The sequence below is a fragment of the Parambassis ranga genome, chromosome 2 (genome assembly GCF_900634625.1).
Source record: "Parambassis ranga chromosome 2, fParRan2.1, whole genome shotgun sequence".
NCBI classification, from domain to species: Eukaryota; Metazoa; Chordata; class Actinopteri; family Ambassidae; genus Parambassis; species Parambassis ranga.
The window spans coordinates 43,346,405-43,373,832 of record NC_041023.1 but is presented as its reverse complement, the minus strand read 5'-3'; the positions used below and the strand labels follow the sequence as shown (position 1 = coordinate 43,373,832).

The window sequence follows — 27,428 nt, the reverse complement described above, 5'->3', positions numbered from 1 at the left end:
CTGACCTGATCTTCAGACGTAATGCTTTAAATTAGTTCAGCAGGCTATAATGCTGTATTTAAAGAAATAATACAGTGTATTTTGATAGGAGTCAACACAGGAAATGCATCAATAGGTGTGAAATAGAATCAAATATTAGTGCTGTAGGGTGTCCGAGAGAGCTTCAGGCGCACTGGAAGACCTCCTGTTGTGAGCACTAACGGGCACATCCTCGCCAGCGCTGCGTACAGCTGACTCCAGCTAACAACCTTTTCACACAAGATGCAGACACAGGAAATTGGCAGGTGAAAAAGGGCCTGCACTGTATTGTTAGGATCCGTTTCCTTGTACATGTGCATTATTGTATCAGACACAGTCAACACTATTGTCAGGTTGTATACTTCACCTGTCCGCTACCAGCAGTGACCCCAGCAGGAAGTTGTCTTCCTCCTCGTCATTTCCTATCGCTGGCTCCTGCCGGAGCCCAGGAGCCACGGGGGTGGGCGCCCAGCGGTTGCTCAGTAGTCAGTGTAGATCCTGTGGGGCTGGCAGCAGCTACATCTGGCTACTGGGTCTCTGCTGACATGCCATGTTATTCACAATATACCTGCTTTCAATGGTTCAGTTAGGTTAGGAATTCCTTTCTGATGAGATTAGTGTATTATTTCCTACTGGTGTTTTTTTGTGTGTGTAGTTCACACCCTCTTCTTGTGATCTTTTCTGCCAAGCAGCTTTTAAAAATTCTAAGAAATGTCTCAAATGTGAGGAGATAATCCACAGCTGCATGGGTTTCTTGAAATAAAAAATGAAATTGCCGTTCTGAGAAAGTTCTGCACCTGGCATACAGTGTAGGTTTCTGTGTGTGTCGGTCTACAGCTACATTGTCTGCTGGGTTTCAGGCCTGTACTCAAAGTCTGCGCTGTGTTTTGGATTTCCTTTAGATGTTAATTAGCACTGTGGTATGCCTGAGGGATGCATGGAGAAGCACGGATAATTGGACAACTTTGTGTTTATTGACTCATCATAAAACATTCTTCAAACAATAAAACAATTTTAAATGTCCGTTTCTGTACAATGCTTGCTAAGCAATTTTATTTATATATAGAAAATGTAAGAGGAGTTGTGTTAAAATGACAAAACTCCTTCAAATTTAATGGCAGGTACTCTGGAAAAAATAACAGCATTCCATCAACAAATATTTTCAAGCAATAAATATGTATTTATAAATAGTGTAAATTTACATCAAGATTAGAAACATAACGAAACAAATCACAAATTAAACTTAATTTCATAAGTCTATGTGCAACCCATTTTCTTTGTGACTTGGCTAGTACGTTTTTTTTTGTATTTTTTATGTATTTTTTTTTTTACCTAAGAAACAAAAAAAGATCATAGTTTTGCAAAGAACAAGACAAAGATAAAACCTGTAAAAAAACAGAAACAAAGAAAGAAAGAAAAATCACCTAAACTCTTCACATTACAAATTTTTTTGGAGATTTTGCTGTCCAAAGAGTCTTAAAATTACTATCTACCATAGAAAAAGACCAGTTAGGCTAGTGCTCCTTTGAGGGGGAAAAACAGAAGAGAATTTAAGGGGAAATCTATAAATCAAAGCCAACGTTTCATCCTGTTACCAGAATAAAAAAAAAACAAGAAAAAGAGAGCAAGAAGGAGAAGGTTGTCAAGTCAGTAGTCTTTTACGGGTGGTTTTGCCAGTTGCGACAGTTAACAAGTATCTACAAAACATTTTTATCACGCATTAAGAATCCCACTCCTGCCCCCTCGTCTCCCCTGTTCCCAACCCTATTTGATTAAGTCCTCCATTAAAACAGGGCTGAACCATTGTCTCTAGAGGGGTGGGGGTGGGGGTGGGGAGGGGGGGAAAAAAAGAGAAAAAAGTCCTGTTATTGAGCAAAGTGGTGCCCCCTTCTGGAAAGGCTCCGACATCGCACAACAGGTTGCATAGACAGACACACACACAACCTCCAGCCGTCGCTATGGAGACCAGCCGTATGGGAGAGGCGGTGGTGAGAGTGGGGGAGACGGCCTTGGCTTTCCTGAATATCAGAAATGGTCCGTGTATGTAGATGTTTGTCCTTTTAAATACAAGAAAATGGGCTTTCATGGCTCCACAGCAGAAGAAGGAGAAAGAGGAGTTACCTAATGTCAAGATGAAGATGAATGAAGAGGAGGGGCCTGGGGAGAGATGACAGAAAACAATCACTGAAGCTGTTGGCTTGAGACCTCCGCAGTAAACACACAACTACCACCTCTGAAAGCTGACATTCTGTTTATTTACAATTTATATACAATAATTTTTAGGTTTCAGTACTGAAACCCACACATCATACTTTCTTCCCATGTGCTCCGAGTCCATCCCTCCCCTCAGATCCGATGACTTACTAATGTGAACTGGTCGTAGACCTGCATCAGGTCCTCCATCCTGTGTTGCTCCAGCACCACAAAGTCGTCCAGCGTGGCGCTGCCTTTCCTGGCGCAGTCTTGGCAGTGGACCACGTACTGTTTCTTTGACAAGAGCTCGCGGCGCACAAACAGCAGGTTGAACACCTCCACCTGCGCAGAAAAACAAACATCCAGACACTGCAGTCGTGACGTCAACCAACACAACACAAATCCTGGCGCTGATCCACAGACCATGACTAACAGCGATGCACAGCAGATGTTTACTCGGATATGAACGCTTTTTAACAAAAAGGGCTGCAATCCATTAGCATACCCGTTAATTAGCTCAAACAAAAACTGATCACAATCAGCTTCAATCGTCAAAACCCAGCAACAATTATAATTTTCGTGAATCCTCAATAAGACCAGAATCTGCAGAAAACAAACAACCAGCAGACTTTTGGGTTCAAGCCAACATCTACTACACACACACACAAACACACAACAGGCAATTATCCTCCACTTGAAAAATAAGTGTGAGCTGCAAAGCCCGAAATGTGAAATCCTGTTAAAATTCACACCACTGACGCTGAAATGTTCCCTGTGTGCTCACTGACCTCACAGATGGTACAGTAATGGGCCGGCTCGTCCCTGGTCCGCGGCCTCAGCACTGTTTCCTTCCCAGCCGTCGCCAAGGCTTCCTTCACCCGCTGGCACTGCTTCAATGTCCGCAGCAAGCAATACCTGCGACCAACCAGGGCGCACCGATCAGGATCAAATCCAGCCAACATAAACACAAACAATCTGCTTGGAGCTGAAGGATCCTGTCACTCACTTGATCATCTCAAACAGCTTGTGGTCGGACACTTTAATGTTGCGCGCCATGTTCCAGGAGAGGTGCACCATGGGAACCATGGACTTGACACTCTGGAGCTTATTCCACTCGTAGCGTTCCACAGCCAGCTTGTACTGGTGGGCTGAAAAAGCATCATTGTTATTTAAAAACTGAAAAGAGTTAATACCGTCGCACCCATATCACAGAATCCTTCACGTACCCGTGAGTGGTCCTACGTTCCAGGCGATGTTGTTGCACCAGCCTATAGCCTGCACCCAATGTATGGTGCCTGTGTTGAGCCACACTAAATCTCCAGGTCGCTGAATGAAACGATAGACGGGCACGTCAGCCTCGTACAGGTCCTCCAGGTTAGGCCACCAGGAGCCCATCAGGAAGTTGATGTTATTCCTAAAGCAGGGGAAGGGGAAAAACCATTGTGATGTATGTCTGTTTGGATGGAGGATGAAGACTCAACAAACTGAGAAGCATCTTACTTTTCACAGAAGTTGCTCATCACTCCCCAGTAGGGCTCTGGTACCGCAAACCACTCGCAGTCTCCTGGTCCAATGTTGATGTTGACAGCGCAGAAGTTGTTGTGTTCCTGGTGACCAGCTATCCTGCTCCCAGGCACCTTCATGTAGAGCTGGACTGTGTTCATGCCCAGGATTGTGTGGCCCACGTGGCTCAGCAGATTGCCAGCAGACACGACTCGAGCGAAGGCTGGGAGTTTACTGAGCTCCTGGAGCTGCTGCTTCCACCTGATAGAAAACAAATGGCCGTCATGAGTTCACAATATGATGCTTTTAATCTGAAATTTTTCCAAGGAGATTCAAACTCACTTTTTTTCATCCGACACGTCGATGTTGGTTCCAAACTTGATGTGTTTTAAGGGTCCTTTTCTTTTGCGTGCAGCACTGTATGACACAGAAACAACAAAATTAAATCTCAAATTAAAAAACAAAAACAAACTTAATATAAATAACACCATTAGGTACCTCTCTGCTGACGCCGGCTCTGTGTCTGAGGGCTCCTTGAGTGCCTTCTTCTCATTCTCCTCCTGAAAATAAAACACAATTTGCTAATATACAACAGATACAACGGCAAACACAAACAATCTGAATATGAAGAAGCATCACTAACCCGAAGGGACTCCTGGAAGGAAGCAGCCTGATACTGGGCATATTTGGCGATGGTGGTGTGGGAGCGGGCGCTCTCGCAGCGCCACATTTTCTTGGTGACTGTTGTGTCCCAGTTCTCATCAGCGGGCTGAGAGAGCTGCGTCCAGACCTCCACCAAGTGCTCTGGGTTGGCCTCGACCAGCGTCTTTGTGGAGAAGAGACCCAAGTCTGCAGAGGCACAGAAACCAGTTAGAACACTCATTTAAATGTGATGTAAAAAAAAAAAAAACACACACACATGTAAACAAAGCATTACCCAGTTTGAGTGCTCCAGCCAGGCCTCTGATAACAGTGACAGGGTTGGAGGGGTTTGTGCAGAATTGGTGAAGTGGCGGGAAGAAAGCGTCCCTCTTGTTCTCCAGCTGACAGGAAACAGGAAGTTGAAGCATGATTGAACAGAGGTCTACTCAAGTTATCACCAAGTAGCTTTCTGTCCTGTGAAGTATACTCACATAGATGCTGGGTGTTGGAGGGTTCAGCTTGTCTTTGGGCAGGACTGGCGAGGGTGGAGGGGGCAGCCGAGGCGGGGGACACTTATCCAGGAGGATGCTGCTGTTGGAGAGACCGTTCTTGCCCAGGTTCCTGCACATACATAAGTCAGGAAACTCTTGTTAGAGGACGAAGCAGTTAGTCTATTCAAAAATGTGTATCTGCATGGCAACAACACTGCCCAGTAACCTTCAGTGTTGTTGACTGTTACGTAATTATTTTCCTCTAGTGCTGTAGTTGCGCTGCAATTCCACTGGGAGGAGACATGGTTTAACTGATCCTGCTCTTTTCTCCCCTCATGTGTGCAATCTGATGTTTCAGTTACACCTGCATTCCTCGGTCCAGAGCAAATACTGAGGGAGGTGTTTCAGAACCACGTGTAAACCTTCACTGTTCTACATATCAAGCACCTATCCGTTACACTCTGTGCTGTCCTTGCCTGACTCAGCCCTGGTTGAGTGTACATACAACATGCCAGAAATCTGGTGTAATGCTTATCAATTCAAAGCTCCATCAATAGTTTTCTTGCCAGCAGGAATAAAACAAGGCCTTCATGGCACCTCCAAGCACACCAGCAGAATAATGTGACCTCTCACCTGCAGGCCTTCAGCACGTCTGTGGAGCTGGGGTAGATGGATATCGAAGATGACGATGACGAGGAGCTGTGTCCATGTGGCGGTGTAGCTTTGAGAGAGGTGATGGTGGGTGGCTCAGCCTTTAGTGGGCTCTGAGAGTCCTCAGAGATGCCTCCTTTGCCGTTACCATTAACAGCAGGGGCAGTAGACGTGGTGGTGATAGTGGTGGTGGTGGTGGCGGGACTTTGGGCACCTATTTGGGTGTGTTCAGAGGATTTGGGTGAGGGCGTGGCGGTGGATATGGCAGAGATGGGCGAGGAGGCAGCTGAGCTGCCCTGTGTGTGTGGGGTGGAGGGCAGGACGGCCGGGTGGATGTTGTTGATTTTCTTGTGGGACTCGGGCGTCGTGGATGCCATAGACGCAGTCCCTTCTGACGACCCCTGGCCCTCCTCAGGGCCCTTCCCCCCGGCCAGCAGGGCAGATAGCCTCGGATTGTCTGCGCTAAGGCTCGGCTTCTCGCCGCCTTCTACCACCTTGTCGCCATCCCCTGAGTGGACGTGATTTGCTAGGCCATCTGCCTGCAATATTTTGCCATCACCTGACGGCAGTGGGGATGGCGTTTTGCCCTCAGAACTCCCATTACCGAGGGGTGTGGGTGCCGTGACAAGAGCGGCTGTGGGGTTGCCATCTTTGGTAGTGGACGCACTGGGTCCTGCTCCACCTGAGGTAGAGGAGTGGGGGAGGGAGGGAGGGGATGGGAGGTGGTTATGAGGCTGCTGCCGCGGCGAAGGGGCATTAGTGGAATGTCCAACCTGATTGTTGGGGTGTACAGGGGTGGTGGAGTTAGGAGTCTGGGGGTGAGAGAGGGACCCCTCACTGCTGGAGCCTGTCGTATGTGGAACAGACCCCTTCTGAAGCCCCTGAAGTAGAAAAGAGGGTCATAGTCATGGATTTTCTTAATGGCAGTTTTGAGAATGGAAAATGAGAAACAGAGCCAAGTAGGTTAAAATAAACAAGAAACTTGCCTTAGGCAATTCAATTTTTTGGGAAGAGATGAAGAATAAATGATCTAACCTGAGAGGAGTTTAGGTGCAGGGCCTGGCGCGGCATGGCGTCCTGTGTTTGCGTGCTTGTGCAGGTGTGAGGTAGCAGTGCTGCATCGCCGCTGCCGGCAGGTTGCAGGTAAGGCACGTCTCCGTTGGGTCCTGTGGCCGTGGGCCCTGACTGATTATTACTACTACTGTTACTACTACTGTCACTACTGTCACCCACGGGGAGTGAGTCTGAGTGTCCATGTGTCCCAGAGGCCACAGGCCCGTTGGCCAGCGGCTGAGGCGGGCACATGGGTCGCTGGGGTCCCACAAGGTGGGGTCGTGTGGGGTGGAGGTTGGGGGAGGGGAGGGAGTTGGCGGTTGGGCCGTTGGGAAGAGATGGCCGCACCTGACCTCCTGAGGCATTCTGTCTCATCTGTCAGAGAAAACCACAACACAATTACGAAGTTGTAGGGCCAGATGAGTAAGCTACACCAACAAAACATGATTCATGTGAGTCATTCACGTCTTTACCTGGTAGTGTCAACACTTCTGTGCAAGCACTTGTACAGTGCCATGAAAAAGTAATCATACCCCTTAAACCTTTTCACATTTTGTCACCTTACAGCCACAAACTTAAATGTATTTTATTTATTTTTTATTTAAGCAAGTAAAAAAAGTTTGGTGTGCATTTGTTTACAGCTGCAAGTCTTTGAGGGTACGTCTCTACCAGCTTTGCACATCTTCTTTGCAAAATAGCTGAAGCTCAGCCAGATTGGACGAGGAGCGTTTTGCCACAGATGCTTGATGGACCATTCTAACACATGACATTCTTTGATCCATAGCTCTGGCTGTGTGTTTGTGTCAGTTTAGGTGGACGGCCATGTCTTGGTAGGTTTGCAGTTGTTTCATACGTTTCCCACTTTGGATGCTGGATTTAACAGAGCTCCTTGTTCAAAGCTTGGGATTTTTTGTTTTATATCCTAACCCTGCTTTGAGCTTCTCCGCAACTTTATCCCTACATGATGCTGTATGTTCACATAGTGTTCTCTAACAACCCACTGAGGCCTTCAGAGGTGTATTTATAGGAGACTAAGTTACACACAGGTGACTTCTGAAGGCAACTGATTGCACTGAATTTTATTTAGTGGCATCAAGAGTACAGGGGCTGAATACAAATGTACACATGCCACACTTTATTTCCTTAAAGTTTTGACCATGTGTCATTTTCATTATGTGCTTCTTTGTGTTGGTCTATCACATAAAAATGTCTGCCTACACGCACTACCGCAGGGCTTTAAACAGGTCTGAATAATACTGTAGGATCATAGGTCTTGCAATATTTACCCCCTTTGGATTAGCGGGTGTATTTATCCTAACCTCAGAGTAAGCCTTTTAAATGCCTTGTACACATATTTGAATCTACACTGTCAGTGCTTGGAGGCCTGACGGACAGATCAACATCTGTGTGTAAAATATTCATGTTCTGTATGGTTCCATAAATTGACAGTAAGTTATTAAGGTTCTTGACTTTAAATGATTCAAACTGCTGTATGTATTTGCAGGGGGGGGGGTATTTATTGTACATGTTTTTACCTGCTGCTGCTGCTGCATCATGGCGAGCTGAGCCTCCAGCTGCTCCAACATCTGAAGCTGTGTTGGCTTCAGGTTGGCCCGGTTACTCCGTAACTGTTCCAGCACCTAAAAAAAAGACAAGTCAAAGAGTGTAACCCTTGTGTGACCACTGCTCAAGTGACACATTTCACAGTTAAAAAAAAAAATATTGCAAACCTGTAATTTCTGTGGGGAGAGGTACCAGCCGGGGACTGGCTGCTGTGAAGAATTACTGGCCCAGGATTCGCCCTGAAGAACACAGTGGGATTTAAATGCATACCTGCCAACTACAGGAACAGCCTAATTTGCAGTACTACCAAGACAACGTCTCTGTCATATTTACCTTAGCAGGACTGGAAGGTCTCCTCCTCTTGGCTGGGCAGGACTGGTCCTCCGCCTGGCCAAGCGGGCCCACGTGAGGGGGCAGAGATTGACCCGAGCTCCCAACCCCTGCACTGTGATTGGGCTTACAAGCCTGGAGTGGAGGGGGTGTGGTGGAGGTAGTGCAGGCACAAGGAAGCAAAACAAAAGTAAAAGGAGGGAAAGGGCAGAGACATAAATGAAGGGGGGGAAAAAAGAATAAAAGCAGCAAAAAGAGAAAGCAAAGCAGGAAGGAGAAATTGTGGAGACAGGAAAGAGAAGAACACAAAGCAGAGCAGTACTGTGATTCTACATTGTAGCTTAAAGGACACATAGAGCAAAACATTCCTGTGTATCTGAAGGTGTTGCATCATAGAGCAAACACAGCCTCAGGGGTATGTCTCCTGTTTAGATGAGGTAATTTACCACTGCTGTTTCTTATCGACACAGCAAATCTACTGTAATCCTTATTGGAAGATTACACATATATAATATGCACATACGACTGCCTTAACCCTCTGAACCCCAAATGCCAGTTTTACTCTTTACATGAAAAAAGGAAGGACTCTGCACACCTCAGAGCACTTACAATTTCATTAACTGACTTGTGACCCGCATTTCCATGAGAAAAGTTGGTACCACCTTGACCTGTGCGCCTTGATTATGCAGTTTTCATTGAGCTACAGGACTCCATGTCCAGAAACAGCTTGTGGTTCAGAGGGTTAAACAACATTTGTATATGCTGCATTACATAAAGTCATCTTATGATTATGGTCACATCTGAAACATCAGTAAATATTTACACTGGAACTGATTCTCCCAAAAACACAACCTACTTCAATACTGTAAGTCAACAACACACACAAACATGGACATGGCTGAACTACTGGCATCTACTATATGATGATTAAAATGAAGTGGTGATGAAACACTTAAGAGGGCATTGCCCGGGCTATGTGAGCAGCTGCAAGGATTGTCTAAGGTCAGCTACTGGAAAGGAAGGAGGGGAAGCCTGGGCACGACCTCACCAATCACACTGATGCAAGGGTCTGGAGCCGAAGAAAGAGAGGGCTCCAAAACCAGAATTGTGAGAATTACAGACACAGCCACTTGACTCTGAATTAAAGCTTTCAATCTCGTCAGAACGGCAATCTCTGCCAGTCTAAACAAAAGCAGATTAAGAGCAAACAGCGGTGTGGGTGCAGGTTCAACAAGTTTACCACAGTAAACTGGATTTGTTAATAAATATAAAAGAAGGGTAGAGAAAGGGGGGGGGGTGTAATCCTGAATACCACATTAAGATTGAAAACAGGATTAAGAGAAGGAGAGATCTTGACGGAATTAACAAAGAAAAGCCTTTGTTAATTTATTTTTCATTTAAATTGGACTGGACGTGATGGGTGAAGCCGAGCGACAAACAAAAAGGAGTGCAGATGTGGGTAACACTTGGCTCAGTGTGGTTTTAAAACTGATGCCGTAAAGCAGCCATTACCTTGCCAATCAAATTGAAGCATGATAAATTCACCTTTTGTCACAGTGAAAAAACAGACTGTGCACTTACAAGATCTGAAACTAAGAGAATGCATGGTGCAGTGGCTTCTTTGGGCATCTGTGCAGACACACACACACACAGACAGACAGAGTGCAGAAGGGGGCTCAAGCGTTACCCATTGACCTATGTGTGTGTGTGTATTGTGTTCAAGAGGGAGGGGAGGAGAGGGTAGGTGTATCTATCTGGTCTCTCACCTGCTGTGATGCACTGCTCAGGCCTCCCTGCCTGGAGGTTAGCTCAGCTGGGATTGGCAGACTCCATGCCTCCTCAATAAGAGGGAGCATTTTACTTTTACCCTGTAGGCTACTGAGCTGGGGGTTACTCAACTGAGCCTAGGGGAATGGAAAACGACGTGAAAAACAAAAAAAATAAAATAATATAACACAAGGCTTTTTATAAAATAAATTAAAAAAAAAGAAACGATGACCTCAAAACAAGGAAATGATCAGCAATGGTCAATAGGTAGAGGTTATAACACAAGTGAGGCTACATTGGACATGTGTCTTTAAAAAAAATAATAAAAAAAAAATCACGTTGGCTGCATGAGCTGGCTATTAAACCTACATCATGTTTCAACCACACAAGGAATGACATTCAGCAACAGTAGTTCCATTAAAACAAGCAACACTGAGCTTGTCTTAATGCCATGACATTATGCTAACATATGTGGTGGATATGCAACATTCCTTCATGCATAATATGTAAAGAAAAATGACACTGCTTGGACAAAAATATAGATGAATAAAGTAACGCATGAGATATTGTTAAACTTGTGGGAGGCTACCATTAGCTTCAAACTATTATTTCCCCAAGGGTGCAGCTGCCATGTTTATTCTTCCCCTTCCTTGAATACTGTGCAGGTCACTCTACTCTGTCAGGCAGGCAGCGGGTTAAGGATTATAAGTCATCTGGATTCTGAGAATGAACCCTCTGAACTCCAAAGGCCACCAGCAGCACTCCATTAAAAACATCGAAACCGTCAAGGTTCTGTAGAAAACTACAACTTTTGCATTACTACACCAACTAGGAAGCACGACTGACCTGTTTTCAGTTGTCAAATGCTTAAACTTGTGTGAGTATTTGGCTGATCTGCAGGCTTTCTACAGCTGAAGTGACCAAGATAATTATCTTGCAAATGGACAACTGTCATACTGCATCAAAACTGCGATTGAGTCGTCTCCGCTTCTGATCATATTTGTGCTGTTTCCACAGAGATGCTACACTTTATACTGCAGTGAAGCCTACAGTGACAAAAACAAAAATGCAGGAGTGGAAAAAAAAAGTGCCCAGAAACCAATTGGGGTTCAGAGGGTTAATAAGTCAGTCTCACAGGTATGTTAAAGAAAAGTCAGAATGCTAGTGCAGAAGAAGCCTTCATATGCGAGTAGAAGGTTCAGAAAGGTTGAGGAAAGGGAGATGCTACTAATGCCTATTGAGCCATCCATGAGCCTGCATCGATACTAATAAACATCATCCAACTGCAGCTGTATGCATCCAAGCAGCCTCCTGTCCGAAAATTCCACCCACCTGCAGGCATTTGATGCGGTGGGTCAGCGCCGTGGTGTTGGTGCAGCCCTTGCTGCGTGTGGCGTTGATGTAACACTTTATGGCGTCGTGCGGCTGGTTGCAGGACTCATACAGCGTGCCCAGATCCATCCAGGCAGCAGCGTGGCTGTGGTCCAGCTGCACAGCGCAGATGTAGGCCTGCAGAGCGTCCATAGGCTGGTTCTGCTGCTGGTACAACACACTGGGAGGGGAGACGAGACGTTACGTTTAAGAAAGTCTTAGAAGTCTCTTTAAAAACTTAGATAAAGGCCACATACCCTATAGAGCACCAGGTATCTGCACTGGCCTCTGATTTGTCTATGGATTGCCGATAGGAGATGAAGGCATCCTGGACTTTCCCAATACTTGAGTAGCACCTACGGAAGACACAGGCTGTCAGGGAAACAGCTCTACACTACATCCAAATCTTCATCACTACTGTATTGGGTGGGTGACATACCGGCCAAGGAAGTACCAGGACTGTCCGGAGTTTGGGTCGGCCTCCAGAGATTTCTGCAGACACTGGATGGCATAGCTGTCCCTGCTGGCTTTGTCCCCGAGCTGTTCCACCGTATGATGCATCCAGCCTGTGGGAAAACGTCAAATTAAGTACCTCTTATAACCTCTTTTAATGTCATGTCTGGTTAATTTATTTTTGGCGACTCTTACCTAGCTGCTGCAGGGTAGTGGCCTTCACCGGTGCAGGAAGATCCTCTGTCTGCAGAAGGCTCTCATAAGCCTCCTTGGAAGCCCGGTATCTCTTCTGAACATGGGACAAAGAGGTCGAAATAAGTAATGAACAACAAAAAAAAAAAAAAAATGTCCACACTCTTCCTATCTCTGGAGAATTTCAGCTCAGGAAGGCCCAAGTACTCTAATATGTCCGCCTCACTCCCCCACAAAATTAAGTCACACTTTTGCTTCGGCGGATTTGCTGCAGCGCTGTGTTCTGACACAGCACAAAAACACATTAGTCGTGAAACACTGCTGCTGCCTGTGCTACTGTACCTCTCTCTCTCCAATGAAACCCACATAAAGAGAGAGAGACCACCAGCATACAAAAGAAGGGGGGAGACAGACTTTCTTGTTTCCGTGGCAACCCCGTCGATCGGCTAAGCGTAATCTCCCATCCCATCCCGCACACCACCCACTCACGCACCCCGCTCCCTCCTCAATTTGTCAGCACCTAGTTCATAATACAAAAAAGGGGCTACCCCGGCATTCAGACGCCCTGAGATTTTACTGAGCCTTAGTATTAGTACACAGTAATCAGCATGCAAGACTCATTCACACATTTACAAAAGGCAAAGGAAAAACAAATCTTGTGTCCTTGTGAGCATGCAGGGTAAAAAAAAAAGAAGAAGAAAGCACTTACCTGAATCTCATATAAATGAGCGATGTGGAACTGAACTGCAAAAAGCAGAGAAAAAGAAATGTTAGGTGGAGGTTATTTAACATTTAATAAAGCAATTTAGAGTGAGACCTGCATTTCTAACTCTTTGAAAAGTAGTGCTGCGTTGTCAATAAATAGGTATCTGAAGCCCCAAGGTTGCCAAGTGTAACAGACCAGATAGGTGGCTGTGCTCCTGGCAGCACCTTCCTTTGTCTGGAGCGCTGCAGTGTCTGATCTAAGCTGCCTGAGTGACTCTCAGCAGATGGAGGGGGAGAGAGAGAGAGAGAGAGAGAGAGCGAGAGAGAGGAGAGTGAGAGAAAGATAAAGAGTGGGAGAGAGAGAGAGAGAGACGGGGGGAAGAGAAAGAAAGATGGGGGCTGCCCCTGCTACGTACGTATGTACGTGTGTGTGTGTGTGTGTGTGTGTGTGTGTGTGTGTGTGTGTGTGTGTGTGTGTGTGTGTGTGTGTGTGTGTGTGAGTGCGAACAGGAATGGGTGGGGGGGGGGGGGGGGACAATGAGGCAAAGGCAAACAGCAAGAGGCTGGGCAAAAATGGATATTGCTGTCGCCAAGGTAACAGGTATCAGGGCGGGGGAGATGAGATGGCAGCAGCATATTAAATATTGCCAGTGCTAAAACTAGACTGAATCAGCAGCAGCTGACCAGGATCTATCTTTAGAAGACAGGACAACACACTAAGATGTTTTCTTGTCATTTCTTTTGTAAGGCAGGTGACATTTCCATCACGGTATGAGAGTCCTACAATTAAGCAAGGTACTTACTTTCAGCTTTGGACAAAGTGCAGGGGTTGGAGTCAATCAAAGCCAGCTGAAAATGCTGTGGGCACACATTCGTAGAAATTTTATATGAAGGAATCCATCCTTTTACATCCTTCAGCTGAACCCTGACATAAAAACCTACTGTCCTTCATGTGCCTCATTTACCAGTGACGACGTACCTTTAAGCTTGACTCGTAGTCTGTGTTGACCTTGAACATGAGACCCAGGCGTAGGTGGATCTCCTTGGCCCGGGAGAACCCTGGGTCAATGTACAGCACCTCCTGGAATGCTTTGATCGCCCTGCGGTGGCAAAACAAGGACAGCATTAGCACTCCCAGACAAACTTCAGGTGTGAAGAACAACAACAAGTGGCACTCATTCCAGACATGCTGCATGTCCAAGTACAAAGACGTTCCTTTACGTGGTAATGGAGAAAGCGCGTATATACTCCAGACATATTGAAAATATTTATGGGTGTGTGTGCCACTAGAAAATATTTCCTCACTGGCATTCACCCCTGAGAACAACAGTTCGGTTCCCAACTCTATTTTAAATGTCCAGAGGTTTAAAGCAGTCTTCGCCTTTATCGATAATTTAGCCCTCACTTTGGTTTGTGGCGTTACCATGGAAACAACACAGGACAGCTCCTGTTCAAAAGCACATTTTTAAGTGGGTAGCACCACATACATGTAAACATATAAAGACCCCAAGTGAGCTGTGCGATTCTGATCTCTCCCTCCTCTGTGAGATCAGAAACAGTGATGTGTTCTGTCAAGTTCCCTCTGGCATCAACTTCGAATTTTTATTGCCAAAATATTTCACCATTTTTTTTGTGTGAGGGTACGCAGCTACTTTTATCCTTTACTTTGTCACAATCTGCCTTTGCCAATGTGTCAAAAGTGCATGTTTTTATTTTACGAGAGCTGATGTGCCAGAGTAATTTTTCACTGGTTGCCTGGCAACTGCTCGCATCCGAGACTCCATACACTAACAGACTTTCCCGCTTCACCAAACAAGACAAGAGCTGTTGATTAGTGAGCATGAGAGGGTTTTTTTGTCATCTTTATGCTGAGCTTTACACAGATTTACAATTAAGTAAATAAAACATTAAAGCTGTTACTCACCACTGAAAGGCATTATAGTGGAAGTAGACCATTCCTAGGCCATACAGAAAGGCAGCATTCTGAAACACATGGAGAGAGGATACAGTTGTTTTAAAATGTCCTTACAAAAAAATGGAAATTTCTTATAAATCAAGCCTAAAATTCCCACAGATAAAGCTCATCTCTGTACCTGTGGTTAACACCTAGCCTGCTGATTGCATAACCTTGCGGCAGCTTAAGCTCCATAACGCAAAAATAAAACTTGATAACTAGCACCCGGCCTTACCACAAAGTGTCAAATTAAAAGGAAACGTGTTCAAAATGACTCCAACACGAAACCTGAAACCACACTCTACACTGACTCTAACCCAGCAGAGACCAAACATGCATCCTGTGTGTGAAAATGAAAGATTGAGATTGCGTGTGTGTGCGTGCGAGTGATTGGGAGACAGGACATGCTAATGTCAATAAGTGAGCAGAGCGGCATGCATCTCTTACCTTCCAGTAGTCTGACTGTAAACTGTAGTACCTCTGGTATGCTGATAATGCTGTAATAACAAAGCAGAGGCAAGAGGAGAATTAATCCAACACATAATGAACAGCTGTGTGGAAATGTAAACAATAAAGCACATTATTCTTTGGCATTCTTGTCAAACTGAAGATGATCCTAAGCTTCGCCGGAGCTGAATGTATGAGGAAAAGGATGAATGTGCAGGTAAAGGAGAGGGGCAATGACTCACCTTTCGGATAATCCTCCAAGAGGAGGTTGAAGTGGCCGAGCTGGCAGAATAATTCGGGCTCCACTTTGCCCTCGGCCTTCAGGATGAGCGAATCATAATAGCGAACAGCCTGAGGAGGACATAGAAATAACACAGAGTCTGTCATATATGCACGAGAAAAACATCTATATTCTGTAAAGAAAACAGATTTTGGTAGGGAATAAAAAACAGAGGAAGCAATGTCATGCAGAGCGTCTAAAAGCCAAGGTAGGGGGCTAACGTCACAGCCCAAATTCTGGTCAGCAAATTCTTTTCAGCACATAAATATCCCGCCAGAAATTAAGTTTGCTGTAGATAAAGAGTTCCGTTTATGGTTTGACTTTTTTCTGTTAAGAGAAAATCAATTATATTCAATTACCAGTCTCCAGTTCTCCTGCTAAAACGAGGCACAACCTCTGAACTACACCCACCCATATTAGCCTATCAAGCACATACTGTCCATGTGCCTTCCTTCACCAGGGTAAACAAACACAAGTGACCTACAGAGGCACTTAAGTTTCCCTGACTGAGATCACATCAAAAGATAGCACAGCAGGTTCCGAACGCTAAGCGTCATTCAAAGTGAAACTGAGAAATGACTCTCAAGTTCAATCGTTGGCTTTTTTTAATGGAGAGTCAATCGTAGTTTTTATGTGGAGAATGAACCTTCGAACACACAAGGAAACGGTTGTTTGCCTTTGGTGGGTAACTGTGCCATTTCCAAGAAGCTGCCAATCACTGTGTTGACTTCATTTCATTGGCGGTGCCAGAGGTGGGTTTGCAGTAGAGCTAGGCCTCACCAAACAATGCACAGGTCCTTAATAACCTCATTATCAAAGACATGATGATGCACCACATGAGGATGAGGCAAAATCAGACAAAAAAAAGTGTACTGAGCTGCAATACAACATACCATAACTGTACCTACTGTGAGCGATATGTTTTCATCAGATCAAAGAGTCTGCACACACCCATTAGAAGAAATACACGCTTTAGAACAGACTACCGTCGTCACATAACTTTATATGTTTGCATTTGTTGCTGTGGACTTTCTGGGAGGTCTTGCTGTGCTGCTGCAGTAATCCTTCACTGGTAAAATAAGGTGAAACGCAATGTTTTCAGTGTTAAAGATCCAAGTGAATGTGTCAAATAGTACGTTAAATGCATGAATACAACTATTTAAGTTAATCCCTGTGGGAAAAAAATCTGTCCCCTGCAAACTGTTGCAGAGTAGAGGTCAGCCACAGCACAGCGTCCAGTCCGTGCCTTAGTCAAGGGCAAAGCAAGAGCACTCCTATTTTCTAGCAGCCTTGCAAAGTCCAGCTTGGAGCAGCACACAGTGCATAGAAACAGCGGTGGAATCTGATTCATGGCTTTTTAAATGCAGCCTTTCAGACGTATGTCGTAACCTTACCTGTGGTGACCTTATGTAAAATAAGGTCACCAAGCTGAGAACTTATCACTATTCTAAGTTTACATCATTGTCACCTAGTTAGTGGTAGTGATACAGTGACCTAGTTCTGTCAGCAATGTTAAACCCAATCTTATCTGCAAGTAGATAGAGCAACAGTGAAGAGACACGACCATTACAAAGTGCCAGACAGTGTTATCACTCAAAACGGAATAAGCTGCAAGAGGGAATGCATCAAAGCATTAGGAATTACTTGTGAGGAATCTGACAAATGATCTAAATGAGACGCAGCATCCTGACAGGTTTGTTTTTATGAGTCCTCCTCAGGTGTGAGAATAAGATCACGATTAGGATTCAATTTGTTTTAGGATTCAAATGCCTAATGCAAGTCTGCACACAGGATATTAATAAAGCCAAAAAATAAAGGTGTGCTGTCAGATTTGGAGACACAAATCAATAAATCTAAATCTGTATGTGTTTAAAAACATATGGGTAAGTACATTTTTCTGTGTGTTAGTTGACTGTCTCTACTGACTAATCCATATTTAGCAAATCTGATCATTGCTGTTGTAATGCCGAAAGTCAAGACATTGCCGACTGATATGTTGCACCCTACATTGTTGAATCATATCTGTTGCTATATGCATATACATAATGTTTGTACATTTGGTGGACTGGCACGTGCATAAAGAAGTGCATAGTCAATAGTAGGACTGACGATTGTTTGATGGTGGTGTTTGTCCATGGAGCAAGACCCTGGCTTATGACATTGCCATACCACTGTGCTAACAGCAGAAACACCATCACCTGTGTAACTACACAGGATACGTAACAAAACAGACCCACACACACACACACACACAGGGTGGGCTTTTTCAAGATGCCAAGTCAGCAGATTTTCTGATGCAACATTGTACGTTAACACAGCAGATTATCTGTTTTCTTTAAAATTACACCATGCACAAACGCCAAGTATGGTACACCAGTGCTTCTGTGCAGCTGGAGGAGTAGTTAGCACTTCCTAGGTACCCTACACCACCTAGCGTACGTATTCATGGCTGGGGCCTGCAAACCATGAGCTGTCAATAGCATCGCCCTCTCTGCGTGATTCACACTTCATAATACATTAATAAAAAAGGGGGTTTTGTCTTGTGTTAGCTTAGCGATGTGTTCATGTAGATTGAGCCTGTTTAACACGTAGCCTTGTGGACGGAGAGCACATGCAGAGCCGATGGAAACTGTAAACAAAGGACCCTGACACCACCTAGGTCAGCGAGAGGAACAACATCTCTACAAAGTGCCAAGATTCGAGGGGAGGCACGCTTCACCAATACACAAACCAATCTGATAAATATGTACACATTCAATTGATTATATAGCTATCGGTGTCACTCCGCCATGTCCCGCCATCTTGGACAGACAGCCAGCCATTAACGTTACTTGTAACGTTTGTCAACTCGTTCACACGGTCACCAAAAAAAATAAATAAAAATGAACACAACCTGTCCCCGGTGTGCATGTAGTACAGTGCAATAAAGAACATGTCGCTGTTAACGTCAAGGGCACTAGCTAACATCACAACATAAAGCTACATTTGGTGCAGCACTAAGAAAGCTACACCGTTTACGTTACTCCCAGCAGTCCTCGAGCAGCCAGAGCCAGATGAGGATACATATGCGTTTAAGATTATGTGGGACAGTGTAAGGTTTGCAATTACACATTCCCACAATGACACAAAACTTTGCACCGTAGCGTGTTTATCAGTATGTGCTACACAAAACTGTGACGACGTTGTGTTGTTGTTATTACAAGGAGGGATATGGTATGTGCAACCCAGCTAACAGAGAAGGGCGGCTGCCTAGTGAGGGTTAACATACGTGTTATAACGTTTAATAACATAGTAATAATATGAGGACAGCTAGCTTGCCACACGAGCCAGCAGGGACAGTTAGCCGCAGGTGCAGGTTTGCCGTTCATCGGATGAAAGAAGCTAACTAGCAAGCTAGCTGAGTGGCTAAAAGAGGGGCTGCGGCTAGCTGGCCTCGGTCTCTGTAGCGAGTGGGCCACTTGCGTTACGGCTGCCTTGCTAACCTGCAAGCAAATTCACAGCCGTGCATGATCGTCGCTGGGTCAGAGTGTGTCCTGTGAATCATTGTGGTGTTTGATTGTAAAATACATCAGTTAGATGTGCTACCTTCATCAACAGGGCCTTCGTTCTGGCGCCATCTTCATGAAGCTTCTGAAATCCAAACAGTGAGCTGCAAGCAAGAAGACAACATAGGCGGCTCAGTATCACTTGCAGGGGGGCGATCAGGGACATTTTCGACATGCTAAGAAAGAAAACAATCATTTTTCAAACGTGTGCGTGTGTGTGAGTGCACAGGGTTGCTATTCCGACCTGTCGATCCCGACCAAACTGTCCCTCTCCTGGGCTGTCAGTGTCGGAAAGTCCTCCTCTGTTTCACTCGCTTTTCCCGCCGCCATTTTCTTTCCCTCATCACCACTAGAAGAAGCCGAGCCGAGACTCCGAGCAGCAGCGCAGGCAGCAACGGCGAGAGACACACCGCACGATTGCATGGAAAATCGCGACGGGGGGACAAACGGGTTGCTCCGCCGAATCAAAGAAGAAAAACCGAAGAAAACTAAACGATCAAAAACTTTTTCCCAGGATGAAAAGATGCGATTCGATATAGTAAATCCTTTCGGGGGGGACAGAAGCGCTCTCCGGGTAGCTCCTCAAACGTCACATTTTTCATCACAAAGTGATATTGTGTCGCTGTCTGAATGCGAATAACTGAGTATAATATCCAAGATGTGAGAATTTCACAATAAAACGCGTTTCGGCCGCGAAGATAAAGTTGTTATAATGTCACCCAAGCGAACCCACGCGCCGCTCAAGCCACGCCCTCTCCTCCCTCTTTAGCCAATAGGATCCCCGCAATCTTACCATATGACTTCCCTGCTATATCATTATTTTATCCTAAATATTCATATTTCTCCTTGAAAACCACCTAGTTTTGAATTTGCCGAATATCCTGGAAACATAAAATTCTCCATTTCCCCTTAAGTATTATTTTCTGCATTAACAGAAGCTTTATTTCCTTAAAAAGACGTAATAATCCCCACACTGTAAAAGAACTCATGCAGCAATTATTATTTCACACATGGGAGTCAGTTTCGTTTGAGAGAATAGTGACTGCAGTCCATCGTCTCTTTAGAACTTTTCACAACATGCAAAAACTCTTATGCATCCTCCTAAGCCCCGGTCTGAATTATGTTACATCTGCCTGCAAAGAAAGAAAAGATTTTCATGATAAAAGTTGCAAAATTGCTGAACCTAATCAAAATAGATGAGAGCATTTTTGACTGACGTGGCAAAAGCATCATAGTATGGGCGTGGCTTAGCATTGTCAACATCCTGGTGACATAACTGGTTTGTCCAAAATGGCGACGGCGGAGCAGAGGGAAGGTAGGTGATTCTTTTCGGTAAAAAAAAACACTGGAGTTATTACCCAAAACAGTATTATGATTTACTTTCTTCCAGTAATTATAATAAAATATAGTAGTTACGCCACGGCATTAAAGAAAAAGAGTAAATATTGTGCACGGCATTGCATTAGGAGGCATTTGACGCTATGAAGCTAATATTAGCTTCATCTACAATAGAAGTGTCTCCAAAGCAGGATAGCAGCCTTTACTGTGAGGTGGATGTGCAGGGTCCCTGTTGGCTTTAAATAACTAAGTCTAGTAATGATGTAAACACTCCTTGAGTGTATAGGAGGAAGAGAAGAAGAGAAGTTCATTTATTGTAACACACTCCTTTTGTTTATATTCTTGTCTCATAGCAGGTCAGGACGACGCAGAGAGTGAAGATGAAGTTTATGAGGTTGTGGACTTGACAGAGTACGCCCGGAGACACCAGTGGTGGAGCAGGGTGTTTGGGAACAACTCCGGCCCGATTGCTGAGAAGTATTCTGTGGCTACTCAAATCATGATGGGAGGGGTGACGGGATGGTAAGGACTGGGGATCCATCTACTGGTTACACACAAGACTATTGATGTGACTGATAATAAATAATTATAATGTAAACATCCTAAAATAATGTGCATATCATTTGCCTCTAAGGATTCATTCTTTCTCCTTGGATAGGTGTGCTGGGTATGTCTTCCAAAGAGTGGGGAAGATAGCAGCTACCGCAGTTGGTGGAGGTTTCCTCCTTTTGCAGGTAATAACAGCTACAGCAATAAATAATTACTACATCTATGTTGTTAAAAAGAAGTGTGTGAGATCCACATTTTGCAAGTTACATTGACAAGCTGCACGGCATGAACCTCAGCTGGTGTCCTTCTCAGGCATAGAAAGCATTGTGTGTCTGTTGCCATCTGGATGCAGTTTTTTTTCAATGAGATGATATGTGTTTTTATGAAGGTTATATCAAGTTTTTCATCATGGTCAGAACATGTTGGTGTTGGCTGCTGCAGCATTATACAACTGTTTCCTTCATTAAAATATATAAATGACAGTAAGCAGGGGCATCACAATATTAAAGCATGTATCCAATCTAAATAATCATCTATTTTTTTCCAGATAGCTAATCACAGTGGCTACGTGCAGGTGGATTGGAAGAAGGTCGAGAAGGATGTAAACAAAGCAAAGAAGCACCTAAAGAAAAAAGCAAACAAAGCGGCCCCTGAAATAAACACATTCATTGAGGAGGTAAAGGTACCTGTGACAACGCTTGCCTTTGTTTCATGCTTTTGCTTATTTTTGGTTTCTAAAGTTTTATAATATTCTCCTGGAAAAAAAAATCACCACACCCAACATGAATTTAAGCAGTATTTTGCTTGTTTTCTGAAAAGGGCTGGGGAGCTTAATTTTTATCCACAAGCCAACAGTGCCCTCTAGTGTAGTGTTTGTGGAACCGCACCCAACAGTTCGAAAGGCAGGGCAGATTTGAAACTAGTGCAACTGTTTTTGTGTTATCATTTACACACGTGTTAAAAGGTTAATGCAGAATGTTGTGGTTTGACTGACATCTCTTCTTCTTTATTTATTCTATCATTTACAGGCCACAGACTTTATAAAGAGGAACATAGTGTTGTCCAGTGGATTCGTTGGTGGCTTCTTTCTGGGACTGGCCTCCTAAAGCTTACCTCCTCTTACTGTGAAGCTCTACATAGGTCACTCTTCGTGCCATTGTTTAGTTCCTGGCCACATGTGTCTATTGATTCATCTATCAACAAAAAAGGATGGGGGCTGTTGAACATTTAAAGCATGATCTGTTGTGACAGTGGTATTAACATTGTTCTACTCTCCCCTTCATTATTTTAGTTTGAGTGCACATTCTGAAAAGACTGTGTGGTGGTGGTGGTTTGGTTGAGAACTAAGATTGTACTGTGAAGGACGTTTCTGTGGGACTTGCCATGAATCATTTCCTGACTACTAAATACGTCAAGCTTCAACAAACTAGCTTTTTGTCTAGATTGCTAGATTGTCCCATGTTCTTGCCTGAAGGATTATGAACTCCGAAGTAAGTTGGAATGTGTGGGTGCCATTGTAAATATGTCACAGAGCTGTAAATACTCACACAAGATGAAATATTATTTAAACAACATGGAAGTTAAATGCCAGCCCCAGTACAATGGCTAGAGGTACATTTTTATGTCACTGTGAAGTTGGCCAAGTTTACATGCCATTCAAAGCATGTATACATTTTTAGTTTTAAAAAGGTGTCACATTGGCTGGGAGATCAAAACCACTTTCCTACTCTACCCTAATTAATATACAAGACATGTCACGAGAAAGTTAACTTAAGTGACTCTGCTTTACAGACCACAAAAGTATTGGATAAATAAAGATCATTTAATGCTGCATTCTCAGCTCCACAATGCCCTTTAATGACAGGAAGAGCATCTGCTGCACACTAATTACACACACCATCGCTAGCTATACACCAAAAGAGACACCAGTCTGGTCATTAAGGGGCATTAACAGAGCAGAGATTGGGACTCCTACGCCATTACTATTGTCAACATGCATTTACTAGTGTCAGTGTAGCAATAACAAAACAACATCGCTGCCAACTCATGTGTTATGTTAATTTTTTTAAAATAGCACATTCAATCACTGGACTTGAACTGATCACAAGTTGCTTGTTTTATTTTTATTTTTTTCTACGAGTGCAATATACAGAAAGATTTCAGATGTGTTGTATGTCTCCAGCTGCTGTTTTGTATTCTCATATTTCCTTAATATTGTTTTGATAACACTTATTTAAACTGTGTTTTGGTTTAAGTTTCTTTTGGATGAAAGTTGACTGCTTTTAAGCGAAAATAAAATACTTTGTGTGAATCAAAGACTATATTTTTTTGTGAACAAGTTAATAAAAACCCACAAGCTCACACATTTTGAGACCGTCTAAACCCCTTTTCCATAGTAGAAAATTAATAAATGCTTGATCGATTCATCAGCTTTTATTTACAACTATAAATGAACAAACTATAGGAAAAAACGGACATGCACATATATATATATATATATATATAAATCTTGACAAAATGGTGTATATACAATGTTGGCAACTCATCTTGTGGGGGGCATGACATCCTAATTTCATAACAAACTAAAATGTTTCCTTGTTGCTGAAAACTCTAGACGGGCATTTTGAGGAGAGCACATTCTGTCAGCAGTGTCAGGGTGGTGATCATGTATCTGCTATAGGCAATCTGAAAGAGGGAAAGGAGACAATAATTAGTGATGTGAAGTTTTCCTTTTGTGTTGCCTAATCTCATGAGACAAACGCTTTAATACCTTGATCCTCCCACTAAGTTTGGCTGATCCTAGTGCGCTGGAGATGTGGTTTAGACTTCCACCTGACAGGTCCAGTCTGAAGTGTCTGTAAAAATGGTTCTTCAGCCCCTCAAAGAAATGGATCACTTCTTCAATATCAATACTATTAACATTCTCGGCCTCGTCTTCTCCTGCCCTCATCTCTTGTCTCACACTGTTCCATAGATCCCATGCATCTGTGGAGTTAACAGTGTAGCTGACCTGTAGTGGTGGCACAACTGGAAGAGTCCAAATCATCTTGAGGTACTGGATGTCGTACTCTCTGTGGCAGTTAGTCCATAATGCTACAAGCCATTGCAGGTTTGTGTTGCTGATTTCCAGGGGGCCAAAGCAGCAATCAAAGGTCTGCTTGAACCAGGACTTGACCGCAGAGGTGAGATCCTCTGACCCATTACTTCCAAAGAGGGGCAGACAGGTGAAATCTTCAGGAAGGGAGCGCAGGTATTCAGAGTTGCCATTGATGCAGGTTAGCCAGCCACTCCATATAGGCTTTTGAGGTTCATCCTGCTTACCAAATAATGGCTTTGAATGGATCTGTGAGGGCAAAGATGTCACATGTTATCATGTCAAACAGTTTGACGAGTGTCAGTCAAACAGAAAACACCAAACATTCTCTGCTTCTACAGATCCCTATGCTTACCTGTATCAGGACAGTCTCGGGGTCATCATCAGACTCTGATAACCCCTGCACCACAGAGAATAACACTCTGAAACTGCTGTGCAGTCCCTCCACCTCCACTGCCAAACCTTGCTGCTTTTCTGCAGCGATAAATGCAGAGAGCTGCCTGGAGTAACTCCTGAGTTGGGTGTGTCTAAACTGGTAGAGAGGAGTGACATATGACAGCTGCCACTCTGTTTTCACCAGCAAGGACAGGTGCTCCGGATTCACCTTATCCTTTGTCAAGGAAAGAAAAGAATGGAAAAGATGACCATCAGATCTAAAAATGAATATGTGATGATCAGTATGCAGAGACTCACAGTGATATTGTGCGACTTTGGAGTTCTTCTTGTGGTGTTGAGCCTCCGGACAGTCAATGCTGAAGTTAGGCCGAGCCTTGATGTAGCACTCAAGCAGCTGTGATAGGACTGCCGGTAGCCTATGCTTTTGCTTTTCCTCTGAGCTATAGTACTGGTGGGAGGAGTCCTCGCCACACTAAAAAAAACAAACACATCATAAGTTTCTTCTGATGATTACCTTTATAGATAGCATAAAGTGGCATTTAACATATCAGATATATCATCAATGTGCGTAATCAAACTAAAATGTTAAATTGAAATTTAGCACAGTGATTCTTGGGAATTGGATGTAAGCAGAATTGAATAATGGAAGCCAACCATTCGTAATATTCTTAAACATCAATATATAGGTCTTACACATTTAATTTTAGCAAAGTAACGTTAAAATAGCTCATTACTGAAAGACATTTGGCAATGCATGATCGTCTCGACATACGGACAACGCCGTGAGCCGACATTTTTTTTTAAATATACAGTTTTTGTTGCCGCGAAAATTTAAATTCTGTGTTGAATGATATACTTAGTTTGTAATAAAGTAAAATACAGTTGTACCTCTTTTGATGTTGCTCCATGTCCAGCGTACAGAACGATTTAAGGAAACCGGAAACAAATTTGAACATCGCGCTTTCCCAGGAGTCAGCGCGGGTAGGATTAGCCAATCACCGCAACCCAAACAGGAAGTGATCTTTTCGCTATTTTTTTTTACAGTTATAATTAATAAACAATCAATAAATCAGTGTTCAAACATACACACGTTATTAATTAAAATACGAATTTACAATAAAATATGCAATATCCAAAAATGAAAAAATAAGAGAGAAGGAAGATACAACGATTAAGACTCAAGATTTTTTAAATAGCTGTTTATGCTTTTCTAGTAATCTGCGACATGTCTGGTTATAAATATATACGTAAATGCTAAATAGCTGTTTATATAACAGTTTTCTGTTAAAACACAGAGTTAACTGCTACAACCTTAGTTTCCCCTTTACATTATTCAGACTCCGCAGATAAAAACAAATATGTATGTGTTGTATATTAGTGTGTGCACATATTTCGCTGTAGCTGCCTGTTTCACATGCAACCACTAAAACCATTCCCCTCCCTGTTACCATGGAAACAGCGCTCTTTTCTTTTAGCTTCTACTACTTTTCCATTTTCCCATCTTATTGTCATTCATTCTTTTATACCATAAGCAATATTAGGAACATTTACTGCTTCTAATTTGCTCAAATCACAAACCTGTGCGAGCGTGTGTGTATATGTGTGGTGTGTGTGTGTGTGTGTGTGTGCGCGTGCAAGTATTGCATGGAGAGCTGTTCAATAAGAAGACAGTATGATGACCACATCAACAGCCAATCACATGATCAGTAGCTGCTGGTGGGCTTCAACCAATGGGGGATGCTTGCAGATGATGTGAAAGGAGAAGGGGGTGCAGTGCCATGGAGACTGCAGAGTGCTCTGTCAGAAGAGCGCACTCTAGTGGCGCCAGATGCCTTTTGTTTATCCTCGCCTGCATGGCTGAGTCCACCCTCCTTCTGTATATCCTTTGCTAACTATTTATCAGTTTTTTTTTACTTGTAATAATAATAACATTTATAAGTTTGTAGGGGAACACATAATATTTAATTCAGGTTATGTGACTGATGAATGCTGTGGAATCTATTGGCCAATGTGTTCACACTAATATGGTAAACACGGATATTAACACTATTGATATATGATCTTTTTCTACATTACAATCTCACTTGGATCTTTATAATTATTTGTTTATCTCTCAAGTGTATTATCAATTCCTTGGAGAATACTCAAAATGGAGCAATGGGAGATATACGATCCCTTTCATCACCTCCAGGGGGCATCACATCACCGACACATCATCTAGTTGTCGGTGATGTCGCTAGTTTCTCCACACCTAAAGAAACTCCACCTGTGTCACGGTCTGCTGCACCTAGCACCTGCACCAGAGAAACTCCTACACCTGCAAAAGGATTACATAAATGGAAATGAGCCTTAATCCCAACGTAATTACATCTCTAAACGTCTCCAGGGTGTTTTGCCAAAATGTTACACATTTCAAGCCATAAAAGGGTTTTAGATTTGCTAGATGATACAAATTCCACTGGGGAAATTTTAATTTTAACACCCTGATGGACACAGCTGTGCCACTATTAATGCTGTTGAAGTAATATATATATATATATATATATATATATATATTAATAAATCAAATTGTTCCAAATTCGAAGGAGTCCCTAAGGACTCATGGGAATTTGGGAATAACTGCAGTGTTATGTTGTGTTATGTTGTGTAATGACTCATTTTATTTCACTCTTTTTATGGCTGGCTGTCAATATAAGAGGAATAACTTGTTATTAATGTCAGAATGAAATAAAGTGCATGTTAAAATGATAAAGATAAGAAGGAAAAGGCTGACGTAAGGTGATGAGGCTGGGATGGTTGACGCCTGCGCGCGGAATTCACTGGATGCAACGGTTGGAGGAGATTAGGAAACTGCGCCTAAATCGGACCCCCACTGAACGCCATCTTGGTTCAA

General features: G+C 43.5%; 3 protein-coding genes across 7 annotated transcripts; 1 reads left to right on the top strand and 2 right to left on the bottom strand.

The window, feature by feature from the left end:
• Positions 1–970: 970 nt before the first annotated feature.
• Positions 971–19,929, bottom strand: LOC114432609 (lysine-specific demethylase 6A-like). 3 transcript variants are annotated; one of them, XM_028400722.1, is made up of 29 exons: positions 19,403–19,929; positions 19,199–19,262; positions 15,576–15,684; positions 15,334–15,383; positions 14,857–14,915; positions 13,912–14,032; positions 13,736–13,790; positions 12,937–12,971; positions 12,231–12,324; positions 12,022–12,148; positions 11,840–11,938; positions 11,544–11,763; positions 10,211–10,348; positions 8,448–8,579; positions 8,282–8,353; positions 8,087–8,191; positions 6,534–6,926; positions 5,481–6,379; positions 4,848–4,977; positions 4,652–4,757; positions 4,358–4,563; positions 4,213–4,274; positions 4,057–4,131; positions 3,712–3,975; positions 3,438–3,625; positions 3,218–3,359; positions 3,000–3,126; positions 2,383–2,553; positions 971–2,175 (listed from the first exon to the last, which is right to left on the bottom strand). In XM_028400722.1, the coding sequence occupies exons 1-29, from the start codon at positions 19,579–19,581 to the stop codon at positions 2,146–2,148; spliced, it is 4,452 nt and encodes a 1,483-aa protein (XP_028256523.1). In that variant the 5' UTR covers positions 19,582–19,929; the 3' UTR covers positions 971–2,145. The 3 variants fall into 3 exon arrangements, with proteins under 3 accessions (XP_028256523.1, XP_028256524.1, XP_028256525.1); XM_028400723.1 differs by lacking the exon at positions 10,211–10,348; XM_028400724.1 differs by lacking the exons at positions 19,199–19,262; positions 19,403–19,929 and adding an exon at positions 15,973–16,055.
• A 306-nt stretch (positions 19,930–20,235) lies between these two features.
• On the top strand, positions 20,236–23,361 carry LOC114432611 (FUN14 domain-containing protein 1). Of its 3 annotated transcripts, none has more exons than XM_028400728.1 (5): positions 20,236–20,473; positions 20,853–21,018; positions 21,155–21,230; positions 21,593–21,727; positions 22,074–23,361. In XM_028400728.1, the coding sequence occupies exons 1-5, from the start codon at positions 20,449–20,451 to the stop codon at positions 22,149–22,151; spliced, it is 480 nt and encodes a 159-aa protein (XP_028256529.1). In that variant the 5' UTR covers positions 20,236–20,448; the 3' UTR covers positions 22,152–23,361. The 3 variants fall into 3 exon arrangements, with proteins under 3 accessions (XP_028256529.1, XP_028256527.1, XP_028256530.1); XM_028400726.1 differs by having other exon boundaries at positions 20,388–20,473; positions 20,850–21,018; XM_028400729.1 differs by having other exon boundaries at positions 20,389–20,473; positions 20,850–21,018; positions 21,593–21,721.
• A 223-nt stretch (positions 23,362–23,584) lies between these two features.
• Positions 23,585–25,483, bottom strand: cenpl (centromere protein L). The gene is made up of 5 exons (XM_028400725.1): positions 25,424–25,483; positions 24,833–25,007; positions 24,495–24,749; positions 23,816–24,388; positions 23,585–23,730 (listed from the first exon to the last, which is right to left on the bottom strand). The coding sequence occupies exons 1-5, from the start codon at positions 25,441–25,443 to the stop codon at positions 23,656–23,658; spliced, it is 1,098 nt and encodes a 365-aa protein (XP_028256526.1). The 5' UTR covers positions 25,444–25,483; the 3' UTR covers positions 23,585–23,655.
• Between the last annotated feature and the right edge of the window lie 1,945 nt (positions 25,484–27,428).